At 43.7% G+C, this 27,021-nt stretch overlaps 1 protein-coding gene across 1 annotated transcript in view; it reads left to right on the top strand.

The window, feature by feature from the left end:
• Positions 1-27,021, top strand: part of Clic4 (chloride intracellular channel 4) — a 67,389-nt gene that overhangs the window by 22,314 nt on the left and 18,054 nt on the right. Inside the window, exons 2-3 of the mRNA XM_070037614.1 lie at positions 13,861-13,970; positions 26,031-26,156. Coding sequence (XP_069893715.1) covers positions 13,861-13,970; positions 26,031-26,156 — 236 coding nt within the window. The remainder of the gene's footprint in view (positions 1-13,860; positions 13,971-26,030; positions 26,157-27,021) is intronic.

Genomic DNA, 27,021 nt, shown 5'->3' with positions numbered 1-27,021 from the left:
CTATAATCCTAGCTGCTCAGGAGGCTGAGATCAGAGGATCACAGTTCAAAGCCAGCCCGAGCAGGAAAATCTGTGAGACACTTTATCTCCAATTAACCACCAGAAAACCGGAAGTGGCACTGTGGCTCAAGTGGTAGGGCTCTCCCCTTGAGCTGAATTGCTGAGGGACAGTGCCCAGGCCCTGAGTTCAAGTCCAGCAACGGGGAGACACACACACACACTAAAGTAAAATAAATAAACCTGACCATGGCATTTAGCTAAAGCAATGGCTGAATAGTGTATTTTGGTTATTTTTCCAACAACATAATAACCTTAAATCTGTATGACTTTACTAATTGTAGATTTTTGGAGTTATTTCAGAGAAGAATGAGGAGGGTAGATGAGATCAGGAAGTTTGTGGTTTGAGACCAGTGCCAGCATGGTGGCATGTGACTGATCTCAGCTGTGTGAGAGGCCATAGGTCAGGGGATCATAGTCCAAGGCCAGCCTCAGGCAAAACACAAGACCTCATCCAGAAAAATGGCAACTAGAGGCAAAAACTTCTCAACCAACGAACAAAAAGAACAGAAAATCTGATTATACCTTCAGTTGATCCTCTACTTGTTAATGAATAAAATGAAAGGATATTAAAAAAAAAAGTGTTTGAATCTCTCTCAACTCACAGTGGTAGGTAAAGCATGGCTGGCAAGTGTACCAGTATGATCTGAGCCACCCCCGCAGAGGAGGAGCCGCTGTTCTCACTGGAGACTGCACTTCCACAATTCACAGAAACATCGTGATTTGTTGGCGGATATTTATGACACTTGAGAAAATGAGAAACAAGTGTTTTACTTGCCACAGAGTTGGGTTATATTTTGAGTTTTGATATTTTCTGTTTTTTTTTTTTTTTTGGTCGGTCGTGGGGCTTGAACTCTGGGCTTGGGCGCTGTCCCTCAGCTCTTCAGCTCAAGGCAAGCACTCTACCCCTTGAGCCACAGCACCACTTCTGGCTTTCTAGTAGTTTATTGGAGATAAGAGTCTCATGGACTTTCCTGCCTGGGCTGGCTTTGAACCGCTATCCTCAGATCTCAGCCTCCTGAGTAAGCTAGGATTACAGGCGTGAGCCACCGGTGCCCGGCTGAGTTTTGATATTTCTAATTGAAATGTCCACGTGGATTTTAAAATTTTCAAACTAAGCATTGTAGTCTAAAGATAATAGCAAGGTAGGAGCCATGTGTTCTCTAGTTCCTCACTGGGTTGAGTGTAGGCACTCACACTATTGGTACACGAACATAAAAAACAAGTGTAAAATATTTACTGTTAAGAGACTGAGGACTGGGGATGTAGCTTAATGGTAGAGTTCTTTATTTGCAGGGGGAGGGGTCTGGGCATGGGACCTGAACTCTGGGCCTGGGGCACTGTCCCTCAGCTCTTCAGCTCAAGGCTAGCACTCTACCACTTGAGCCACAGCGCACTTCTGGCTTTTTTCTTTTTCTGCTTATGTGGTGCTGAGGAATTGAACCCAGGCCTCTCCCATGCAAGGCAAGCACTCTACCACTGAGCCACCTTCCCAGCCCTTCTTTCCTATTTTATCTCTTCTGAGAAGTCTTGCTTTAGTTCCCTTGCCCATTTAATAATTGGTTTGTTAGGTTTGGGAGTGATTAGTTTCTTGAGTTCTCTGAGTATGCTGGATATTAACTCCTTATCTGATATATTGCTGGTGAATATTTTTTTCCAGTTATTGGTTGGCTGTCTTTCTAGTTTGGTTGCTGTGTCTTTTTGGGGGTGGGTGGGTCCAGTCGTGGGGCCTGAACTCTGGGCCTGGGTACTGTCCCTCCGCTCTTCAGCTCAAGGCTAGCCCTCTACCACTTGAGCCACAGCGCCACTTCTGGCTTTTTTTCTTTTTGCTTATGTGGTGCTGAGGAATCGAACCCATGGCCTCAGGCATGCAAGGCAAGTGTTCTACCACTGAGCCACCTTCCCAACCCCTGGTTGCTGTATCTTTAGCTGTGCAGAAACTTTTTTTTTTTTAAAGGTAGTCCCATTTGTCTAGTCTCTCTCCAATTTGTGTTCAGGAAGTTCCTGCCTGTGCCTACACATTCAACTGTCTCTCCTAGTAGTTTCAGAGTTTCAGTTTTGATGTTAAGGTCTTTAATCCATTTTGAATTGATGTTAGTGCATGGTGACAGGCTGGGGTCCACTTTTAGTTTTCTGCATGTGGCCGCCCAGTAGTTGAAGAGGCTGTGCTTCTTCCACTGTATGTCTGGCTCCTTTGTCAAATATCAGCTGACTATAAGCGTGTGGTTTTATTTCTGGATCTTCTATTCCATTGGTCTTTGTGCCAGTACCAAGCCATCTTTGTTATTATGGCTCTATATTAGAGCTTGAAGTCCAGCATCGAGATCCCTCCTGCGTTGTCTTTTTTGCATAGACTTGTCTTGGCTATTCTAGGTCTTTTGTTGTTCCATATGAATTTTTGGACTGTTTTCTGTATTTCAGTGATGAACGTCATTGGATTTTAATAGGAATTACGTTGAATTTGTACATCAATTTTGGCAGTATGGCCATTTTCACTATATTAATTCTGCCTATCCAAGAACATGGAAGGTCTTTCTATTTCCTGGTGTCCTCTATAATTTCTTTTAAGATTTTATAGTTCTTTTATATCTTTTGTTAGGTTAATTCCTAATTTTTTTTGAGGGTTATTGTGAATGGGGTTGTTTCCTTGATTTCCCTTTCTTCTTGTACATTGTTGGTGTACAGAAAGGCGATTGATTTTTGTGGGTTAATTTTGTGTGCTTGGCTTTTTTTTTTTTTTTGGGTCGGTCATAGGGCCTGAACACTCTGGGCCTGGGCGCTGACCCTCGGCTCTCTAGTTCAATGCTAGCACTCTACCACTTGAGCCATAGCATCACTTCTAGCTTTTTTCTGCTTATGTGGTGCTGAGGAATTGAACCCAGGGCCTCATGCATGCAAGGCAAGCACTCTACCACTGAGCCACCTTCCCAGCCCCTTGGCATTTTTTTGTTTTGATCGAGGTTGGTAGCCTACTACTTGGGTCATACCTCCCCCTTGTTTGCTCTTTCTCTACAAGTAGCATATATTGTGGCTCTGGCCCCTGAATACTTGCATGTATTCCCTAAGAGTAGGGTTATATCTTGTATGTATAATGTTACATCAGTAGAGCAGTCTGTCCTACCCCACTTCCATTCCTGGATTAGGAAACCAAAATCCAAAGAGAGAAGTGGTTTCACTATACTTAGGTGGGTTCTAAATGGAAATCCAGACTAATCTGTAAGTCAGGCATTTGCCCTGGTTCCTGACATCACAACAGATTGCTTTGATTGCCTGACCAGCCAGGTCATTCAATAGTACAAAATACTAATAAGATTACTCTTTTCCACTAGATGTAACACCCGAAGCACTTGATCTAGAAAGGGCTTTCAATCACAAACTCGTACAAATATCAGTGTAGTATGAGTTTTACATTAAAATGTACTTGTCTCTGCTTCTCAGTTTGCGTGAAGTGAGAATGCTCTCAAATTTGGGTATGGGACTTGCGAGGCTTTAGGTGGGCTTGGTTGAAGTTGGGTCTGTCCGTATTTAAGGCAAGATAGGATTTCATTCCTTTGAGGGAGGGAAGGGATTGTTATTTACCAAATCTGATCCTAACAGTCTGGTTGCTGCTTCCAAAGAGCAGAGTCCAAAAGGCATCATGAGGAATTCAGAGTTCAACCAGTTTTGATTCTTTTCCCATGTTTTTCCTCTTTGTCAATGTTTGTGAAAATACAGTGTACCCCACACACGCAAAAGAATAGAATTGCTTGAAATGCTTAAAAAATTTTCAGTTTCCTGAACCTGCTCCAACATCCTATTATCTAGCTTTCCTTCATCTTAAGAGCAGTTTCCACATTCATTCAGTGATTTGTGTGTTTGCTTTATTTTATTTTATTTGTTATTATTTAAAAATTTTTTTGGGGGGTCCGGTCGTTGGGCCTGAACTCTGGGCCTTGGCACTGTCCCTCAGCTCTTCAGCTCAAGGCTAGCACTCTACCACTTGAGCCACAGCGCCACTTCCGGCTTTTTTCTTTTTGATTATGTGGTACTGAGGAATCGAACCCAGGGCCTCATGCATGCAAGGCAAGCACTCTACCACTGAGCCACCTTCCAAGCCCGCGTTTGCTTTATTTTAATGTCTTGTTTGAACTCCACCCCCTTTCATGGTACTGGAGATTGAACTGAGATTGAATTTGCTCTTGCAAGGCAGGTACCCTACCACTTGAGCTGTGCCTCCAGCTCCTTTTTTTTTTTTTGCTTTGGTTATTTGCAGAATAGGTCCCACTTTAATGAGCAGACTGGCCTGGGCTGTGATCCGCTGCCTTGTGCTGCCTTGCTTCTTTGGGGAATGGCAGGTTTGCATCACTGGGCTCAGCTATGGTTCTTACCCTCCTAGCTGGGACAGTAGGAACATAGTGCTGCTCCCAGCCATTGGTTGAGATGGTCTCACAAACTTTGTTTTTACCTGGGCTGGCCTCAAACCACCATTCCCCCAATTTCCACCTCCCAAGTAGCTAGCATTCCAGACTTGAGCCACTGTACCTAGTTTACTTGCTCTTTTAAAAAGCAAGATTCATGTCTATATTATACGTATCAAAAAGTAAGGAAGGGCATGCATTGGAACTTCCCCGTCCCTCGATTTGAGATCAGTGGGCTGTTCTAAGCCCTTTCTATATAGTATTAACCCTTCAGTTTCCCTAACAATCCAATGAGAAAGGCACAGACGGAGTCCTCCATCTTATAGAGAGGACAGCAGCCCAGAGGGGTTCTGTCACTTTGAAAGTCACTTAGCTAAGAAGTGTGGAGTTGCTGAGTCTTGCTTGGTGCTTTTTAACCACCATCGCTTTGCTGTGTGAGCAAATGAGAGTATTAACCAGATTAATGCTTGTCACAAAAGCTTGTTATACAGTAAATGTTCATGTGGACTTTTTTTTTTGGTGCTGGTCTAGGGGCCTGACCTGAGGGCCTGAGCACTGTTCCTGAGCTTTTATGCCCAAGACTAGTACTCTTCCACTTGCTACCATTCCATTTCAGGCTTTTTTGGTGCTTAATTGGAGATAAAATGTCTCCTAGACTTTCCTGCCTAAGCAGGTATCAGACCTCAATCTTGAGATTTCATCCCCCTGAGTAGCTAGGATTACCGGTGTGAGCCACTAGTGCCCAGCCTGTCTTTCTTTGTGAACCTCTAACCACCTATCCTGGGGTCCTGTTTAGCTCTGAAGTGAGATATTGAGATATTGTTTCAACCTACCTAGCTCCTAAATGGCTCGAGGCTTTTATCCTGGGTGTAGATGCTGAACAAGAAAATGGTAGCAGGGGCTGGGAAGTGGCTCAGTGGTAGAGCGCTTGCCTTGCATGCATGAGGCCCTGGGTTCAATTCCTTAGCACCACATAAGCAGAAAAAGCCAGAAGTGGTGCTGTGGCTCAAGTGCTAGAGTGTTAGCCTTGAGCAAAAGAAGCTCAGGGACAGTGCCCAGGCCCATAGTTCAGGCTCCATAACTGACCCCCGCCCCCCCCCACCCCCACCCCCCCACCCCCCGCAAAAAAAAAAAAAAAGTTCAAGGTTAATGCTCTACCACTTTGAGCCACAGCGCCACTTCCATTTTTCTGGTGGTTAATTGGAGATAAGAGTGTCATGGACTTTCCTGCCCTGACTGGCTTTGAATCATGATCCTCAAATCTCAGCCTCCTAAGTACCTAGGATTTCAGGCATGAGCCATTGGCACTCAGCTGGACTGAACTTTTTTTTTTTTTTTTTTGCCAATCCTGGGGCTTGAACTCAGCGCCTGGGCACTGTCCCTGAGCTTCTTTTGCTCAAGTCTAGCATTTTTTCACTTGAGCCATAGCACCCTTCTGGCCTTTTCTGTGTATGTGGAACTGAGGAATTGAGCCCATGGCTTCATGCATGCTAGGTAAGCACTCTACCATTAAGCCACATTCCCAGACCCTGTAGACTATTTCTTAAAGCATAGAACCCTAATGTTGATCAGAACAGGGTACAGGGTGATTATTATTCCCCTCTATCACTGTTTTCTGAAAAGGAAGCTATTGTGTTTACTCTAGTGACTAAGTGCTTAAACTGAGTCCCTGTTGTTAGGTCTTGAGTTGTGTATAGGAAGTGTCTTGTTTTTCTTTTCTTTTTGGCAGTATTGAGGTTTGAGCTCAGGACTTGTATGCTTATTGGGCAGGTGCTCTATTACTTGAGCCAAGTCCACAGTAGGAAGTATCTTCAAGTCAAGAAACGTTTGTGAAATTCTTACCATGTGCCAGGATCCTAATTTATGTGATCCCATAATGTTTAGTCAGTTTTTACAGATGACGCCACTAGTGACGCTTGGACAACTAATTAAGTAATGAAGTCAGGATTAAGACCTTATTTCCTGCATCTTCTGCAGACCCTCTGGAAAGAAAACAACTTACAAAACCTTTAGACTCTTAAGTCTTGGATCCAGCGTGGGCTTAGAAAAAAACTCTGAAGGAAGGTAATAAAACATGGATGACTTTGATTTCACATGTTGGTGTGTGACTTAAGTTGATCCAAATCAAACCAAACTGTTTTAAATGTTCAGGCAACTTACCCAGAGCAACAGAATTCACACTGAAGTAAACGGACTGTTACATTCTTCAGGTACTCTTTTGTTGTCCTGTACATTCCCTAGAAAAAGTGTGGAGGAAAACAGCAGTGGTCAGGAGCCCATTCTTGTTTCAGGCTCCAGTTCTTTCTTCTTCCAGCCACTGCACCTCACCTCCAGTTCCATAAACACAACAAAAGATGGGACTCCTTATTAGGTGTTTCAAAGCTGACTAGTCTAAAGACTGATTAAGCTGGGTTTTCTAAGTGAGCAGTTTCTTTACCCCTACTTAGTAAAACATTAAAATATTTATGGCAGCTGCCACTGACCCCTCTTCTGCAATGTGGGAGAAGTCTAGCAATGTCTTGTTGGATACCAGCATTATGCAATTGCAAAATTACCACAGAGGTCTGGAGTTGGGGGGTGAGGCTGGTGAGGAACAATGGCTGTGTGAAGGAAACTGGACACATCAGACCCTTTCAGAAGAACAAACTCAAGATGATGATTCATTCTTTATCTGGAATTTGTGACTATTTTTGGGTCAGTGGTATCATTCCCATTTTCTCTATGATTATTTTGATTTTCTAATTTGTAGGGAAACATAGCATGAGTCATAACATGAAATTATAATTTTAAAACTCCAGAACCCAAATTAAAATTCTTTTTAGCACATGGAAATTTATACTTAGGCTTTTTTAGATATAATTCCTGCACTGTAAAATGCATCCATTTAGAAGGCAAAAATCAGATTTGCAGTATATCCAGAAGGTAGGTATTCAACCATCTTCAGTCTAATTTGATAACATTTCTATTAGCTCATCACAGTTACTCCTTATTGTCTATTTGTAATTGCTGTTACTCCTCACAGACTCATGCTGAAACCCTAGGTATCCACAAGTCTACTCTGTCTCTATGAATTTACATATTTTAGACATTTCATGTGATTGAACTTTTGTGATGGCTTCTTTTACTTAGCCTATTTTCAGAGCTCATCTAAGTTAAAACATTAAAAATTAAAAATTTTCATTAAAAGTTTTCTCCTGCCCCCTAATTTTTTTTTTTTTTTTTTTTTTTTTTTTTTGCTGGTCATGACCTGACCTCTGGGCCTGGGTGCTGTCCCTCAGTTCCTCAGCTCAAGGCTAGCGCTCCACCACTGGAGCCACAGCTCCACTTCCAGCTTTTTCTGCTTATGTGGTGCTGAGGAATCAAACCCAGGACTTCATGCATGCAAGGCAAGCACTCTACCACTGAGCCAGCTTATTTATTTATTTTTGGTCAGTCCTGGAGCTTGAACTCTGGGCCTGGGCGCTGTCCCTCAGCTCTTCAGCTCAAGGCTAGTGCCCTACCACTTGAGCCACAGTGCCACTTTCAGTTTTCTGGTGGTTTATTGGAGATCAGAGTCTCATAGACTTTCTTGCCCAGGCTGGCTTTGAACCACAGTCCTCAGATCTCAGCCTCTGAGTAGCTAGGATTATAGGCCTGAGACACCGGTGCCTGACAGTATTTAGTTTTAAGCGTCTTGATCAGGGTCACGCCTTTAATCGAGCTCATTTTTTATTTATAGTTTTGGTCAGTTGTAGGTCCCTGAGCTCTTTTGCTCCAGGCCAGTGCTCTCTCTCTTTGAGCCAAAGCTCCATTTTTGACTTTCTGGTGGTTAATTGGAGATTAGAGTTTCATGGACTTTCCTGCCAGGGCTGGCTTTGAACCTAAATCCTCAGATCTCAGCCTTCTGAGAGCTAGGATTACAGGCATGAGCCACCAGTGCCATAGTTGATTTTATTTTTAAGACATGGTGTCAATGTGTAGCCCAGCCTGCCTCAAACTAGGTCCTCCTGGCTTGGTCCCCAAGTGCTGAGATTACTTCACTGTTTTTCATTGTTGAATAATTAGCAGATAGTAGTGAGTTTCTTCTGGGTGCTTTTGCCTTATACCTCTCACTTGGCACTAAAGAAATCAGTATTTGGAAAGAGTAGCAAGCACTGAGATTGTGCTGGGGGAGAAACATTCATTAAATCCTTGTCCTTCTACCCAGAGAATGAGGAAAGGGGTACCAAAAAGGACTGAAAACTTTTACACAACAACTACTCACTGTAGACTCTAAATACCACAACAAACCTCCCTGTGACCCACCCTGCCCTGTGGTTGCAGGGGCTGGATGGGTGGCCTAGGCCTCCACCCTCTGGTGGTAGTCGGTAATTTAACCATCTTTTGCTGGTGAGCTTGGCTGGTATCCAGTGTTTTGCCATTAGACACAATACTTCTATATTATTCCCATTTTTTATTTTTATTTTGCTAGTCATGGGCCCTGAACTCAGGGTCTGGGCCCTGTCCCTGAACCTCTTAGTGCTCAAGGCTAGTGCTCTACCACTTAAGCTATAGCTTAAGCTCCTGGGCTTTCCTGAATAGCTTATTGGAGATAGAGTCTCATGGCCTTTTTCTGTCTGGGGTGGCTTGGAACCATGATCTTCAGATTTCAGCCTCCTGCATAGGTAGGATTATAGGCATGAGAGCCCCTGGTGCCTAGCCTACCTTTTTTCTGGGGGGGGGGGGGGGAGGGAGGGCGGGAAAGGTAGATCACAGGGCTTGAACCCAGGGCCTGTGTGCTGTCCCTGAGATTTTTTACTCAAGGCCTAACTCTCTACCACTTTAAGCCACAGTGCTACTTCTAGTTTTGGGGTGGTTAATCCGTGATAAGAGTCTCACAGACTTTCTGTCCAGGCTGAGTAGCTAGGATTACAGGGGTGAGCCATCAGCAGCAGGCTCCTCCCATTTATTTTCTTGTGTCTTTGCACATCAATGTGTTTCTAAACAAGATAAATCTTTAGAGGTAAACCTCTAAGTAACAAATGGATGATATCAAAACATGGAAACAAGTAAAAGTTCTCCAACATTCTTTCCCCTGACCCTTCTGTTGCCTGGTTTTTGAGACCATATCATTCAGTTTTCTGCAAATTCCTGAGAGAAATAGCTTCTCATGAGAAGAGGCTCTTTTTTCTTTTTTTGGTCGGTCACAGGGCTTGAACTCGGCCTGGGCGCTGTCCCTCAGCTCTTTCTAAAGATTCATAGAACCTTCCAGTAGTGTCACGCTCAGGCCACGCATAGAACTTTGTGGCATGCAAGCATTAAACTGTAGTTGAGCTCATCTACTAGAGCCTTAAATTTCAGTTCTTATATTTTTCTAAAAATTTCATCTGGTTCTTTTTTTGGGGGTATGGGGGGGAGGTCAATCGTTGGGCTTGAACAGGGCCTGGGCACTGTCCCTGAGCTCTTTCGCTCAAGTCTAGCACTCTACCACTTCGAGCCATAGCTCCACTTCTGGTTTTCTGGTGGTTAATTGGAGCTAAGTCTCACAGATTTTTCTGCCCAGGCTGGCTTTAAACTGTAATCCTCACTCTCCTGAGTAGCTAGGATTACAGATGTGAACCACTGGCTCCTCTGGTTCTTTGTGTTTACTACTTTTGTCAGGGCTTGCTATTTTTTTTTTTTTGTTGTTGTTGTTGTTTCCAGCTGTTGATAATTACTCATTGAAACATTAAAAAAAAAAGTACCTCATGCTTGTAATCCTAGCAACTTGGGAGGCTGAGATCTAAGGTTAGAATCAAGCTAGGCTGGGAAAGTACATTGGACTCTATCTTCAATTAACCACCAAAATTAGAGCTGTGGCTCAAGTAATAGAATATCAATCTTGAGAGAAAAACTGATCTCTGAGTTACAGCCCCAGTACCATCTTGCATGTGCACATGCACACTCACACAATTGTTATTCTGTAGATAGATACTTTGTCATTTAATTCTTTGTCATCTTGGTCTTGGCTTCTATATGTGTTTATTCATTCGGTTTGATACAGCTATTGGTATTAGAGGTGACTTTTAATTGAAGTCTGAGCATTTCATATAAGAGCTTGGGTCTTGTTGAGCTCTTCTATTGATAGCTGATGGGGGGGTGCAGTGGGGAGGGGAGAGTGGGAGAATGCAGATTGCCTGTTGCAGCCTGGTATGGTTGGAAATCCAGGGGTTCTTCTGGGTTTCCACTGATTGCTAAGGCAGGGAAAGCTTCTGCCTATTCTTTGGCTGGGTAAGGGTTCCAGTTCCCCAAGTGCTCCCACCATACCTCAGTGGAGGTGGCCTGAGTTTCTCCCCTGGGTCTTTTGCCTCCACCCTTAGGTAGCTGGGTGGGATGGGGAAGGAAGGGGCTCCTGTACTCCCTGACAGAACTTTTAGTACTTCAGGCCTGCTTCCTTGGCCTTCTCTGACATAAGCCCAGCCAGCGGCTGGTTTCTTAAGTGGGGAATAAAATAAGCACTTTGTTTAAAAAAGAAAGAAAGGAAAAGGTATATAGAGTGATCACATTTTTGGGGGCTGGGAAGGTGCATGCATGAGGCCCTGGGTTTGATTCCTCAGCACCACATGAGCAGAAAAAGCTGGAGTGGGGCTGAGGCTCAAGTGGTAGAGCGCTAGTCTACAGCTGAAGAGCTGAGGGACAGCGCCCAGGCCCAGAGTTCAGGCCCCATTACTGACCCCCCCCCCCAAAAAAAAAGTGATCACATTTTTAAAAAATTTATTTTTGCCAGTCCTGGGGCTTGAACTCAGGGCCTAGGCACTGCCCCTCAGCTTCTTTTGCTCAAGGCTAACGCTCTACCACTTGAGCCATAGTGCCACTTCCAGCCTTTTCTGTTTATATAGTACTGAGGAATCAAACCAGGGCTTCATGCATGCTAGGCAAGCACTAAGCCACATTCCCAGCCCTAATATTTATATTTTAAACAGGTTTTTATTTCTATTAGAAGCAGTGAAGTGTCTACACATATAACATTTTTCTTGCTTTTTTTTTTTTTTTTTTTTGTGCCAGTTTAGTAGTTTTCACACAGCTATTGGATCAGGCAGACAGAAATTTTGTTGAATTCTTCAGACCAGTTCTATGTCTACCAAACTTTACTGTTTTTGTAATTAGTTTTAAATTTAGATTTTTTTGTATTTATAAATTTGCTGCTATGTATATTTAAAACAAGAAGGATAAAAGTAAACATGACAAATTGTAGGTAGCTAAAGTCACAATCTGGTGTGAAATACCTATCACCAAACCAAATGGCAAGATGATGTGTTAGCTTTATCTGTGGTAACTGCACTGTGGGTCATCATTGCTCAGGCCTGCACATGATACTCGGCATATGCCAACTAGCTAGGCAAATTGCTGTGCTAAGTAGGGTGATGATGTAGTTCGGGGACCTGACTTGTGTGGTCCACAGGCAACTTCCTTGGGATTCCCAAGGTCCTGGAAACCAAGTGAGGAGTCCTGGGCCCCACAGGAATTCTACTCAATCAGAAGGCCAGGGCCCTCGTTTAAAATGTTTCCTTGAGTTATTTATAGTCACGCTAACATTTTAAGAACTAGACTCCTTTGAAAGTAAAATTATGCACAAGTTACAATATTAGAACTTTATGAGGCGCTGTGATTATTGCTCATAAAAAGTTACCATATTTTATTTATTTATTTTTTTGGTCCGGTCATGGGGCTTGAACTCTGGGCCTGGGCATTGTCCCTCAGCTCTTCAACTCAAGGCCAACGCTCTGCCACTTGAGCCCAGCACCACTTCCGGCTTTTTTCTTTTTGCTTATGTGGTGCTGAGGAATTGAACCCAGGGCCTCAGGTATACAAGGCAAACGCTCTACCACTGAGCCACCTTCCCAGTCCCCAGTTACCATATTTTAAACCAAGTTTAATTGCAGCTGTTGTGCTGTCTTGATTTTAGAGTGGGGTTCTCGGACCTTCCTTATATATTCCATTCATTAAATAGGATTAGAAATTGCTTACTTAAAGGTAACTTTGATATAGGCTATTAATAAGGACTTTTGTTTCTTTAATGGGAGTAGGGTTGTAGATATTTAACTTTGGAGACAAGCCTACCTCCAATTTTTTTTTTTAATGTTATAAAGAATACTGTCAGAAGTCAGAGTAAGAAATAAGCTTTAGGGCTGGGAATGTGATTTAGTGGTAGAGTGCTTGCTTAGCATGCTTGAATCCCCGGGTTCAATTCCTCAGTACCACATAAAAGAAATACAAATGGCTTTTTTGGCTCAAGTGGTAAAGCTCTAGCCTTGAACATAGATAGAGAGGCTCAGGTGGACAGTGCCCAGGCCCTGAGTTGAAGGCCCAGGACTGGCAAAAAAATAAAAATAAAAATGAAAGAAAAAAAAAGAAATAAGCTTTACATTCCAAGAAGCCCATGAGAGACTTCATCTTGTCTCTAAAGCAAGACACAGGGACAAGAAATCCCTATGGGATTGGGACACTGTTAATAGAAGTGCCATTACTTACATAGGGCTATATAAATTTAATTTAACTAAAAACAAAATAACATTCAGAACTTCAGAACTCTCCTGATGTTAGTGTACACTGGTCAGGTGTTGCTAGTGGCTACCACACTGGGAGGCTGTAATGTACATTGTGCAGTTCTGTCACAGCACTTGTCTGGACTGGTCTGGTTTTGTTGTTGTTGTTGTTGTTGTTGTTTTTGGCAGTCTTAGCCTTCTAAACTCTGGGCCTGAGCGCTGTCCCTGAGTTCTTCAACTCAACGCTAGCAGTTTACCAATTGAGCCACAGCTCCACGTCCCAGTTTTCTGAGTGGTTTATTGGAGATAAGCGTCTCACGGACTTTCCTGCCCTGGCTGGCTTTGAACTGAAATCCTCAAATCTCAGTTTCCTGAGTAGCTAGGATTACAGGTGTGAGTCTCCTCTGCTCTGCCTGGCTTGGTCTTTTTGTTGTTGTTGTTGTTGTGGGGCTTGAAGTTAGGGCTTGGGTGCTGTCCCTGAGCTTTTTTTGCTCGAGGCTAGCACTCTACCACCTGAGCCACAGCGCCATTTCTGGCCTTTTCTGTTTATGTGGTACTGAGGAATGGAACCCAGGGCTTCATGAATGTTAGGCAAGCACTGTACCATTAAGCCACATTCCCAGCCTCCCACTTCTGGTGTTTGAATGGTTAATTGGAGATAAGAGTCGCACAGGGACTTTTCTGCCATAGCTGGCATAGAACAGTGTTTCTCGGATCTTAGCCTCCTAGGATTACAGGTGTGAGCTACCAGTCTGGTCATTTCTAAGAAGAAAAATAAGGCAAATCAAAGACCAAAATAATAAAGACCTGGATCTTTGCCTTCTTTCTATCTTCTGATAACTTTGATTATGAAATTCATAGAAAGCTCTGTCATTGTGAGTATCAGCATGTTGACTTTGTTTTGATGTTGATTCTCTTTCTAGGCTGGCAGTGATGGTGAGAGCATAGGAAACTGCCCCTTTTCCCAGAGGCTCTTCATGATTCTTTGGCTCAAAGGAGTTGTATTTAGTGTCACCACTGTTGACCTGAAAAGGTAAGACACATTGCACTTTGTTTGCGAGCAGCACTTTACTGTCCATACATTTTGATTGCATATAATGGAAATCCATTTCATTAAAGGTCCACTGTTGATGGACAGATTTAACCTATGTAAGTATTGTAGTCAAAATGGCGGTAAGTTGTATGTTGCTGCCCAGTCTTATTGGGAACTTAATGAGCAGCTCCTGGACTTAGGTTTTAGCCTGGGTGCAGTGAAATCCTTGAACTATCCAGTACAGACGGAGCCATGAAGAACTCTCTTGGCAGTCATTTGTCTCAAATGTGACCAATGAGATCTGGTCCTTAAAAGCAGGAATGGAGGGTAGGAGGTGTTGCTCAGTGGCAGACTTCCTGCCTGGCATGTGTGAAGCTCTTGGCTCCAACCCCAGCATGGAGGAGAGAAGACAAATCTGTTTAGAAGCAGAGTACTGTTGTCGGTTTCATTTAACCTGCCTTTCAAGGAATAGCTGGTTAAATTGTAAACTTAAGAACAATTACCTACAGCTCTGTGATTGTTCTTGCTAGTTGAAGAGTTGCATCTAGCTTTTTCTTCATAGGTCCAAGTAGAGATTTCTGAGATGAACCCTGACAAGTATTTTTTTTTTTTTTGGTGCCAATCCTAAGGCTTGAACTTAGAGCCTAGGTGTAGACCTTGAGAGTCCTTTGCTCAAAGTTAGCACTCTACCATTTGAGCCATAGCTCCACTTCTGGCTTTTTGGTGGTTTACTGGAGATAAGAATCTTAATGGTCGAGCCGGGCGCTGGTGGCTCACGCCTGTAATCCTAGCTACTCAGGAGGCTGAGATCTGAGGATCGCGGTTCAAAGCCAGCCCGGGCAGGAGAGACCGTGAGACTCCTATCTCAAATAAACCACCAGAAAACCGGAAGTGGTGCTGTAGCTCAAGTGGTAGAGCGCTCGCCTTGAGCTGAAGAGCTGAGGGACAGCGCCCAGGCCCAGAGTTCAAGCCCCACGACCGACAAAAAAAAAAAAAAAAAAAAAAAGAATCTTAATGGTCGGGCTGGGAAGGTGGCTCAGTGGTAGAGTGCTTGCCTTGCATGTATAAGGCCTGGATTCGATTTCTCAGCACCATATAAGCAGGGGAAAAAAAAGCCGGAAGTGGCGCTGTGGCTCAAGGGGTAGAGTGCTAGCCTTGAGCTGAAGAGCTGAGGGACAGCGCCCAGGCCCAGAGTTCAGGCCCCATGACCAGACACCCCCCCCCCCCCCCCAAAAAAAAAATCTTATGATCTTTCCAGGCTGGCTTTGAACTGAGATCTTAAGATCTTAGCTTCTTGAACTAGGGTCACAGGCATGAACTACTGGCACCTGGTTGAAAGTCTTTTTTTGGTTGGTTGTAGGACTTCTGAACTCTGGGCCTGGGTGCTGTCCCTGAGTTCTTCAGCTCAACACTAGGACTTTACCACTTGAACCACAGCCCCACTTCTGGTTTTCTGAGTGGTTTATTGGAGGCAAGAGTTTCAGGGACTTTCTTGTCCTGGCTGGCTTTGAGCCATGTTTCTCAGATCTCAGCCTCCTGAGTAGTTAGGATTACAGGAGTGAGCCATCAGCATCAGCTAAGTCTTTGTTTTTATCTAGGAACTTAGGTTTTTCTTTGGAAAATAGGTACAAGGTGAAAAAACATTCATATTCCCTTCCTTTCCATAAGATTGAAATCCAAGGTTAAGAATAGTTGTACTGCTGGTTGTTGGTGACTCACGCCTGTAATCCTAGCTACTCAGGAGGCTGAGATCCAGGATCCTGGTTCAAAGTCAGCCCAGGCAGGAAAGTCCATTCATGAGACTCTTATCACCAATAAACCACTCAGAAAACTGGAAGTGGCACTGTGGCTCAAGTGGTAGAGCGCTTGTCTTGAGCTGAAGACCTGAGGGACAGCGCCCAGGCCCAGACTTTAAGCCCCATGACCAACCCCCTCTACCCCCCCCCTCAAAAAAAAAAAAAAAGTATAGTTGTACCAATGGAAACTTCGTGCTCTGGCAGTATTGTTACTATTCCTTGCATGTGCGTGTGCGCGTGTCTATGTGTTTCTGTGTGTCTATTGCTGGGGTTGAAACCAGGCCTCCTGGATGCTTTGCAAACACTGTACTACAAAACTGCAGCATGCAGCTGGCCCCATGTATTCCTCCTGACATCAGTGCCTCTGCATTATCAACTGTTTATTTTTAAGCGTATCAAGTCATTAGTAGTGTTCAGAGGAAAATACCGACAGGCTGTCACTTAGGTGGTGAGAGATGAGGTATATTATCTGTCTGCCAGCCTCACAGCCTGGAGCTACCTGAGAGCTGTAATCCTATCCTCAGGTAGATTAGCTAGCATCTTTGGGGTCTCTGTCAAAGATCCCTAAAATTTATTCTTACTCCCAGTGCAGGTTTTCAAATTTTTTTTTGTACTTAAATTACATTTATTGAAAAATAAGCCATGAAATCTTCCAGGAAATTTATTTTTCATGTATCTGTATATATGTTGTTTTTGTTGTTGTTTTTCAAGACAGGATCTCAATGTGTAGCCCAGACTGGCCTTAAACTCGAGGTCCTCCTGCCTCCTCCTGTGAGGGAATACCCATCCTTGACTACAGGTGTACACCACCATACTCATGTCAGGAACCTTTACAGATATATCCAACGAAGTAAGCCTCGGAGGGTAGTCAGCTAAAACCACTCCCCCCCGGGGGGGGGGGGGGAAGACATTCATTACCTTGTATGTATGTATGTATGTATGAATGTATTTATTTATTTATTTTGGGGTCCAATCGTGGGGCCTGAACTCTGGGCCTGGGCGCTGTCCCTCAGCTCTTTAGCTCAAGGCTAGCACTCTACCACTTAAGCCACAGCACCATTTGTGGCTTTTTTTTCTTTTTGCTTATGTGGTGCTGAGGAATCGAACCCAGCGCCTCATGCATGCAAGGCAAGCGCTCTACCACTGGGCCACCTTCCAGCCCCAACATTACCTTGTTGATGGTGGACAGCTATTTTAAGAATGAAGTTTTTGGAAGTGGCACTGTGGCTCAAGTGGTAGAGCACTCACCTTGAGCTGAAGAGCGCAGGGACAGTGCCCAAGCCCAGATCAAGTCCCACCACCAACCAAAAAAAAAAAAAAAATGAAGTTTTTGCCATGTTGAGTTGGCATTGTACAGAAATAAATAGCCATATTGGTCTAGAAATGTTAATCTTATTTTTTTCCAATTTTGGCAGGGGTAAATGCACTGTATTAAATATGTAAGGTCTTATCTACATGGGTTTGATTAAAGAAAGTAATAAAGTAGTAATTAAAAAATAGAAAGAATGAAGTAAGTAAGCCTGGAGCCGATGGCTCAAGCCTGTAATCCTAGCTACTTAGGAGGCTGAGATCTAAGCTTCTCAGTTTAGAGTCAGCCGCAGCAGGAATGTCTGTGAGACTCTTATCTCTAATAAACCACCAGAAAACCAGAAGTAGTGCTATGGCTCAAGGTGTTGAGTGCTTGCCTTGAGCTGAAGAGTTCAGGGATAGCCCCCAGGCCCAGAGTTCAAGCCCTACAACTGACAAAAAAGAAAAGAAAAGAAAAAAGAAGTAAGCTGTGCAGTTATCCTTCTATTACTGTTTCTTTCCTACATGCATTTATAAAGGAAGTTTCCCAACATAACTCCTAAAAATAGACCCACCACCAGGCACACACCCTTACTGTCCTAAAATACATGATTTCTCCTCCATTTTTGGGTTGGAACAAGTGAGTTGACTGCCTTGCTTTTAGAAAGCCTTCTTTGACTCGCTCAGTACAGTGCTTGATTGTGTTACAGCCTAGCAAGAGTGGCTCTGGCTCAGGAGATGAAGCAAAGCAAAGCAATCTGTCTTTTTATATATGCACTTTGTAGGGCATCACTGCTGTATGCTAGCTGATACCTGAGCTTTTGTATATGTTAGAAATTTTTGTATGCCACATACAAAAGATCCTCATAATTATCAATGATGTATACACACATAAAATTGAAGCATGTATTTTCTAGTCTTCAGTTTATCTAAGGAAGGTTGTTTATGATAAAGTCTAGCAATGTAGCCCAGGCTGGCTTAAAAAAAAATTTTTTTTTTTGGGTCCGGTCGTGGGGCCTGAACTCTGGGCCTGGGCGCTGTCCCTCAGCTCTTCAGCTCAAGGCTAGCACTCTACTGCTTGAGCCACAGCACCACTTCTGGCTTTTTTCTTTTTGCTTATGTGGTGCTGAGAAATCGAACCCATGCATGCAAGGCGGGCGCTCTACCACTGAGCCACCTTCTCAGGCCCTGGCTTCAAAATTTTTATTCTCCTGCCCCCTACTGGGATTATAGGAGTATATTACTGTATCTAGCTTAAAAAATGCTTTTTCACTGGGGCTGGGAATGTGGCTTGGTGGTAGAGTGCTTGCCTAGCATACATGAAGTCTGGGGTTTGATTGCTCAGTACCATATAAAAAGAAAAAGCCTGGGCTGGGAAGGTGGCTTAGCGTTAGAGTGCTTGCCTCGCATGCATGAGGCCCTGGGTTCCATTCCTCAGTACCACATAAGCAGAAAAAAGCCGGAAGTGGCACTGTGGCTCAAGTGGTAGGGTGCTAGCCTTGAGCTGAAGAGCTGAGGGACAGTGCCCAGTCCCAGAGTTCAGCCCCCACGACCGACAAAAAAGGAAAAAAAAAAGCTAGAATGGCGCTGTGGTTCAAGTGGTAGAGTGCTAGCCTTGAGCAGAAGCAGCTGAGGGGCAGTGCCCAGGACTAGCAAAAAAGAAAAAAATGCTTCTACATTGTGTTCATAACCTAGTTTATGAAATTGAAGTTCCTTTGCACAACTCCTTAGAAATACTAAGAAAAGCTGGGTGCAGTACATGCATACACACACACACATACATATTCTATCCTATAATCCATCCTAGCTATTCAGGAAGCAGAGCTCTGAGGATCACTGGTTCAAAGCCACTTCAGTCAGGTGAGACTCTTAATCTCCAGTGTCACCTAGAGCACTAGCCTTGAACCAAAAATCCCAAGGACAATGCCTAGATCCTGAGTTCAAGCCCGCAGACAGGCACACACTAAAAAGCTAAGGGCAACAAAAGTATGTAAGTGGCCCATGGTAATGGTGCCTTCCACCCCCAGCCTGCTTGTCAGCCCCCCTTCACAGAGATAATGCACTTAAACTGCTCTTTATTCTATCAGAGCTGTTCCTATAGTTTACCTACTTGCAGTTTTGAACAGTTTCAAAGAGAAGACACCCCAGCAGAGTGAATACTGATTCACAAACAAAGTGTACAGGGGCTGGGAAGGTGGCTCAGTGGTAGAGTGCTTGCCTTGCATGCATGAGTCCTTGGGTTCAATTTCTCAGCACCACATAAGCAAAAAGAAAAAAGCCGGAAATGGCGCTGTGACTCAAGTGGTAGAATGCTAGTCTTGAGCTGAAGAGCTGAGGGACAGCACCCAGGCCCAGAGTTCAGGCCCCATGACTGGACCCTCCCCCCCCCCAAAAAAAAAAAAGAACAAACAAAGTGTATAATGAAGTTGTCACAGAGGAGTTAAAAGTACATTCCATAATATATTCTTAGTTTTAAAGCTCTAAATGTGACTCTTTAGAACTCTATGGGAGAGAAATTACCTCTAGTACTTATTTTCCTGCATATCTTGGAATTGCCCGGGCCCTCAGCGAGAAGTACTGATCTCAACACACACCAGCCGAGAGCTATTTAGAAGCCCACTCTGTGCTCTCAGAAAGTAATTGTTCCATGACATTTCAAGCCTACATGTAGTTCTGATGCCATGTCCCACAATCTGAGTCTCAGTCGGAGCTAATGGCTGTGCTGGTGGTATTTGTGTGTCCTTTGTGAGGCTTTTGAACAACCTCCCATTACACACTCCCTGTGCAGCCATAATGCTTTAGTGGGAGTTATTTCCAAGTCTCATTTTCATGCTGTGATTGTATTCAATGAGTTTTAGATAAAAGTTCCTGGGTGTCAGAAAGAATGTAGATTTACACCAATTGCCATTTGAACAAAAACTGTAGACAGTCCTACATGACAATATTACAATTAGAGACACAGTTTAGATGCTGCATGTCATCAAGTTGGGGTACGACCGTGGCCAGGAGAGGGTGCGGTGGGGTTCTGTGTGGAGCCAGCCAGCCGGTGCTCTGAGCACTTTGTACTTCTTTTTCAAACCATTTTTGGGCCTGATACGGAGTAAGATCCATTGTTTTCTAGCATCTCTGGCTATGAGGTTAATGGCAGCAGTCTTAATCTGAAGACCTTACTGTCTTCATTAGTTCCAAGATGACACATTAACACTATTATAGCACAGTTTTGTTTTAAACCTTTTAGTGATGCAGGATAAGCTTGAGAGCTAGGCAAGGGAAAGAGAAAATATAAGAACAGTGATGAGAGAGAGACTGTAGGAGACACATGACACAGAACTGCTTCTAACCAGTGTGAACTTATTTGTCATATGCCTATTGGGATAAATTTTCTGGTTTTGAGAAATTAGGGGTAGAAATGATAACTTTTAAGTTGGCCTTTTATTATAAAAACTGTTAAGTCTACTGTAATATCAGTGAGCAAAGTCCCTACTCTGTAGTTTCTCTGAGGGAATAGAGATCATTCCTCTCCCTCAGTACTAGGTTTTGTACTCAGGTCCTTCTGCTTGTTCTGCTTTCTTGCTGAACTGCCCATCTACCACTTGAGCCACACCTCCAGCCCTGCTTTTTTTTTTTTTTTGTCGGTCGTGGGGCTTGAACTCTGGGCCTGGGCGCTGTCCCTCAGCTCTTCAGCTCAAGGCGAGTGCTCTACCACTTGAGCTACAGCGCCACTTCTGGTTTTCTGGTAGTATTGGAGATAGGAGTCTCACGGTCTCTCCTGCCCGGGCTGGCTTTGAACCGCGATCCTCAGATCTCAGCCTCCTGAGTAGCTAGGATTACAGGCGTGAGCCACCAGCGCCTGGCCTAGCCCTGCTTTTTGCTGGTCATTATGGAGATGAAGTCTCTAGGACTTTTCTGCCTAGGTGGACTCCTGAGTGGTTAGTATTACAGATGTGATCTACTAGCTCTGGCTGAGAAATCCCTTTAAAAGTCTGGGAGATAAGATTCCACTCTTGCATTTGTATCTAACATAAAACTGTCTCATTCTGTGCATTGTTAGTAATGATTTCCTTCTGCTTTGATATAAACACCCCATTTGTAACATTGTGAGTCAGACTCTTGGTGAGTTACTACAGCAACAGAATAAACTTTTGGAGCATTATTGCAGTACTTGAAACTTAACAGTTTCATAATAATTTGAAATGTTACAGTGAAACATGGAGCTGATAGAACATATCTTAAAAAGCAGTTATAAATTCAGAACAGAATCTCATTTCCAAGTAGGCTTTTGAGAGTGGTTTCATTTTTATTGTCTCTCAAGCTGAGTGTAACGGTACATGCCTGTAATTCCAGCAAGTTTAAGACTAGTCTGGGTTATGAAGTGAAATTTTGTCTCAAAACAGCCATCAGAAACTATTCACATTGTCGTGTTTTTCTAGTTCCACTTTTTTCTTTGTAGTGGTTTGAACTCCAGGTCTAGAGTAACTAGGATTACAAGCCTGAGCCACCAGTGCCTGGTAGCAGTTTTCTTTTCTTTTTGGTGCCTGTATTGCAGCTTGAACTCAGGGCCCCCAGCAATGTTTCTGAAGTCCCAGCTACTTTTTTGGGGGGGGGGTCCAGTCATGGGGCCTGAACTCTGGGCCTGGGCGCTGTCCCTCAGCTCTTCAGCTCAAGGCTAGTGCTCTACCACTTGAGCCACAGCGCCACTTCTGGCTTTCTTTTTTTTTTTTTTTTTTTTTTTTTTTTGTCGGTCGTGGGGCTTGAACTCTGGGCCTGGGCGCTGTCCCTCAGCTCTTCGGCTCAAGGCGAGCGCTCTACCACTTGAGCTACAGCGCCACTTCCGGTTTTCTGGTGGTTTATTGGAGATAGGAGTCTCACGGTCTCTCCTGCCCAGGCTGGCTTTGAACCGCGATCCTCAGATCTCAGCCTCCTGAGTAGCTAGGATTACAGGCGTGAGCCACCAGCGCCCGGCTAGCTTTTTTTTTTCTTTTCGCTTATGTGGTGCTGAGGAATCGAACCCAGGGCATCATGCATGCAAGGCAAGCACTCTACCACTGAGCTACCTTCCCAGCCCCACTTTTTTTTTTCTTTTTTTTTTTTTTTAAAGCTCTATGTGTGTGTGTGATCAGCAAGGTTTGACACCCTCTGGTGCAGATGTGGAAAGTTCTTTTCCTTATTCAGATATGCATGCATGAACAGAGTGTACATTGTTTGTTTGTTTGTTTGTATGTGTGTGCCAGTCCTGGGCTTGAACTCAGGGCCTGGATGCTGTCCCTGAGCTTCTTTTGCTCAAGGCTAGTACTCTTTTTTTTGGGGGGGGGGTCATAAATTCACTTCAGTCCTATCTTTTATTTAAAAAAAATTAATGTTTTTTATTGTGAAAATACTGTACAGAGGGGTTACAGTTACATGAGCAAGGTAATGAGTACATTTTTTAATCAAGCATTGTTGCCTCCTCCTTTGTTTTTCCCCTATCATCCCTTCCCTCCCACCTCCTCAACTACACTCCCCCCTCCCCCCTCACTCCCTCCCCCTCCCCCAAGCCTAGTACACTTCAGCCACAGTGCTACTTCTGGCTGGCTTTTTCTCTTTATGTAGTTCTTAGGAATCAAATCCAGGGTTTCATGCATGCTAGGCAAACACTCTACCATTAAACCACATTCCCAGCCCCTATTATTTTGTTTTTAAAATGTTGCTGCAAAAAATTGAAGTATTAAAGCCTGGCTAGCTACTCAGGAAGCTAGATCCGAGGATCGCAGTTCAAAGCCAGCCTGGGCAGGAAACTGTGAGACTCTTATCTCCAGTAAGCCACTCAGAAAACTGGAAGTGGTGCTGTGGCTCAGGTGGTAGAGTGCTTGCCTTGAGCTGAAGAGCTGAGGGAGAGTGCCCAGGCCCAGAGTTCAAGCCCCATGACCTACCAAAAAAAAAAAAAAAAAAAAAAAAGAAGAAAAAAAAGAAGCAGTATACTACCTTTAATCAGAACTAATGAATTCTTTTAACTACTTGATTTGGAACACATAGACAAATGCTTAGTATCTACAGGTCTTGGTGTGTTTTTGTTGTATTTTGTTGAATTTGTAAATACTTGATCACTGACTTTATTAGCCAGAAAACAGAAAATTGACTAAGAAGTAATTATTAGGAATAAAGTGTTATGAAAGAAACAACTGCAGTATTCTCGGGTTAACTTTGGTGTGGTTGTTCTTTTGGGGGGATATTTATAGAGTGCCCCATAATTGGCTTGGTGTGTGTCTGTATGTCTGTGTATGTGCCAGTCCTGGGGCTTGAACTCAGGGCCTGGGTGCTGTCTCTAAGCTCTTCAGTTCAAGACTAGTGCTGTGTCACTTGAACCACAGCTCCACTTCTGGTTTTCTGGTGGTTAGTTGGACTTTCCTGCCTGGACTGGCTTTGAACCGAGATCCTCAGATCTCAGCCTCCTGAGTAGTTAGGATTACACGTGTGGGCCACTGGAATCCAGCTTTTTAATTTTTAAAATTTAATTTTTGTCGGTTGTAGGGCCTGAACTCTGGGCCTGGAAGCTGTCCCTCAGGTCTTCAGCTCAAAGCTAAGGGCTCTACCACTTGAGCCACAGCACTACTTCCAGGTTTTTCTGCTTATGTGGTGCTGAAGAATGGAACACAGTGCCTCATCCGTGCAAGGCAAGCACTCTACCACTGAGCCACCTTCCCAGCACCTTTTTTTAAAAATCAAAGCTAGTGCTCTACCACTTGAGCAACAGTTCTACTTCCTGTTTTTGGCATTTCCTTGGAGATGAGAGTCTCATTTGGCCTTTCTTGCCCTGACTGGCTTTGAATTACAATCCTCAGATCTCAGCCTCCTGTGGAGCTAGGGGTGCTGGCATATGTGAGTTTTATGTCTTGAAAATTAGCATCTTCCAAAAGGCATTCAGCTTAAAAAGATTAACTGCATATGTAGGACTTGCCCCCATTTAGCAAGTCAGCCAGTCACAGACAGACCATCCTTACAAGCTTGCTTCTGCGCCATGTACCTCTGCTCATTTTACACTAGGCAGCTGGAGCTGAGCCACCAGCCTCATTGTCCTCGAGTTGTTGCCAGTATACTGAATTAAATTTTAATTGAAATTAAGACACTAAGTGTAAAGCAGAACCACTGAAGAATAGCCATGCTGCTGTCTTGAGTGTGTACTCCATGTCCTCTGCCTTTTCTAACTTCACTTGAGGAAAACATCTTGAATAGATTTGCGTAAAGCCTTATACATATGTTGGAGGCCTTTCACAAAGTAAGCCACTGATGCTTTAAAATCAGCTGTTGTCAGTTCTGTGTGATTCCTGCAGAGACACTATAGGAGGAGCCTTTGTGGGTCAGGCTCAAGACCTTTGTGCAACGTAGGATGGGACCCCTCCCTCCATCTTAGATCTGATAGCATGTAAACCCATCTGCACTCCTTGCCTTCCTTGTGGCCTGCCAGTCCATTTAGAGACCTGAAGTTTCTTCTCACATCTGTTCCCACTGGGCAGAAAGACCTGAGGTATGCCTATCCTTCACCACAACAAAACTACTGAAAAGTAGTTTTTAATCTCTTAGAATTATATTTGTTGGGTACCAGAGGTTTATGCCTAATCCTAGTTACTCAGGAGGCTGAGATCTGAATATTACAGTTGGAAACAAGCCTGCCCGAGAGACTCTTTATCTCTAATTAACTACTCTAGATCCAGAAGTGGTGCTGTAGCTCAACTTGGTAGAGCACTAGCCTTGAGCAAAAGAGCTCAGGGACAGAGCCCAAGCCATGAGCCCCACAACAAACCAAAAAGAAAAAAATTGTTTTCTTTTTTTTTTGCTTGGCATCAGTGGGCCTAATACTCAGGAGGTTGAGATCAGAGGATCATGGTTCTGAGTCTTCCCCAAGCAGGAAGATCTTATCTCCAATTAAAATCACAGAAAAAGCCAGAGGTGGCACTGTGGCTCAATTGGTAGAATGCTAGCCTTGAGCAAAAGGAGCTCAGGGGCAGTATCCAGCCCCAGGACTGGCAAAATAAATAAATAAAAAAAACTAAGAAGTTGTACAAAGAGGTTCCAAAAGTCAAGTTATGAGTACAGTGTATCTTGATCACTTGTCTCCCCTTCCATCATTCTCCCCCATTTTCCCCTCTCCCATCCCTACCTTCGAGTTACGTAGTTCCATGTTTACATAATGTACATTGAATATAATGACTGTTTTGCTTATCCTTTTGCAAATTGTCTTCCAAATGATAACAATTTGCACTTTTTTTGTGCCAGCCAGTCTTGGGGCTTGAACTTGGGCCTGGGAGCTATCCCTGAGCTCATTTTCTCAAGGCTAGCACTTCAACACTTGAGCCACAGCTCCACTTCCAGCTTAATTGGAGATAAGAGACTCATGGGCTTTTCCTGCCCAGGCTGGTTTTGAATGGGATCATTAGATTTCAGCCTCCTAAGCCTCCTGAGTAGCTAGGGTTACAGGTATGAGCCACCAGTTCCTGGCACAACTTACACATTCTTTTTTTTGGGGGGGGAGGTCTGGTTGTGGGGCCTGAACTCTGGGCCTGGACGCTGTCCCTCAGCTCTTCAGCTCAAGGCTAGCACTCTACCACTTGAGCCACAGCGCCACTTCGGGCTTTTTTCTTTTTGCTTATGTGGTGCTGAGGAATCAAACCCAGGGCCTCAGGCATGCAAGGCAAGCACTCTACCACTGAGCCACCTTCCCAGCCCCACAACTTACACATTCTTGACAAGATTAAAGAACATGGAGCCAGAGGCTCATTCTATGCAAGAAATGATCCAAGTAGCCATGATTTCAGGCTTAAGCTACTATATCTATGGAGATCTGCGTGTTACTGAAGTACTGCTGCAGTCCTTACACTTGGTGAAAATATACTGTGTCTTACTCATTATTATGGATTTAATGTTAAGTATTATGAGAATTGAAAGTATTGCTGCTTGTTTAGAATAAAAAATCTTCTAATTCTGACCCCTGTTTGCCCAACAGGAAGCCAGCAGACCTGCAGAACTTGGCTCCTGGGACCCACCCACCATTTATAACTTTCAACAGTGAAGTGAAAACAGACGTTAATAAAATTGAGGAATTTCTTGAGGAAGTCTTATGCCCTCCCAAGTGAGTATCCAATAAAATTGAATGGTATGAATACTGCTGTCTCTCTGAAGCTTTGTTTTAGTTGTCCCCAGAGACTGTTCTGATGGCACTGAAGTTAAATACAGCGTTGATTTGAGATGATCAAAAGTATCTTTTACATGATTTACCATTAATGCTACATAGCTGTCAGAATTGATGACTTTACAATTGCTACAAAGATGTCAGAATTGGTCTCTTGCTAGGCCATTATTAAGCCATACTAAAGAGGATGGGAATCTGTAAGCAGGAAAGAACATGATGAAAGCAGGTTGGGGATGTGTATGACACATCAGAGAAGAATGGTCATTTGTGGTTATTAATCTCAAACCAAGGGAGTTTGTGGAGAAGAGATGAGGAAAGATAGGTTCCAACTAAACCCAGCCCAGTGCCTGTGCAGGTGGGTGGTACAGCCAGCCATGGGGTCTGCTCTCAGTGAGTTTATGGACAGCTTTCTGGAATCCAAACTAGGGGGGTTGATGTGTCCCGTATTTTGTTTCTGAGAGTCACATTTACTTAGGAGACATCCAGATCTAGAAGTTACTCATGTACTGACCTGACCATGATGACAATTTCCTAAATTGCAGATCACAATTCTGTGTCCTACTGTAATCTTGGCAAAGGTTCAAAGCATTATTAATTTCTTTCAGACTTTGCAGTTTCATTGTCTTGAAAACAAATGTGTTCATTTCCTCTGACCCAAGACTTTCTAGTTGATTTGACTTTCACCTTTCATGTCTAGATAAACTTCACAGGAATGGGATTATTGGGTCAGAGCATTCTAAACTTAGTTGCTCAATATTTATCCATTCATCTGCTCATTCATTCATTCTTTCATTCATTCTTTCAT

This window comes from Dipodomys merriami, unplaced genomic scaffold, assembly GCF_024711535.1.
Source record: "Dipodomys merriami isolate MVZ:Mamm:240054 unplaced genomic scaffold, mDipMer1.0.p SCAF_28, whole genome shotgun sequence".
NCBI lineage: Eukaryota > Metazoa > Chordata > Mammalia > Rodentia > Heteromyidae > Dipodomys > Dipodomys merriami.
Note: the sequence above shows the minus strand (reverse complement) of the source record. Positions and strands in the feature narration are given on the sequence as shown.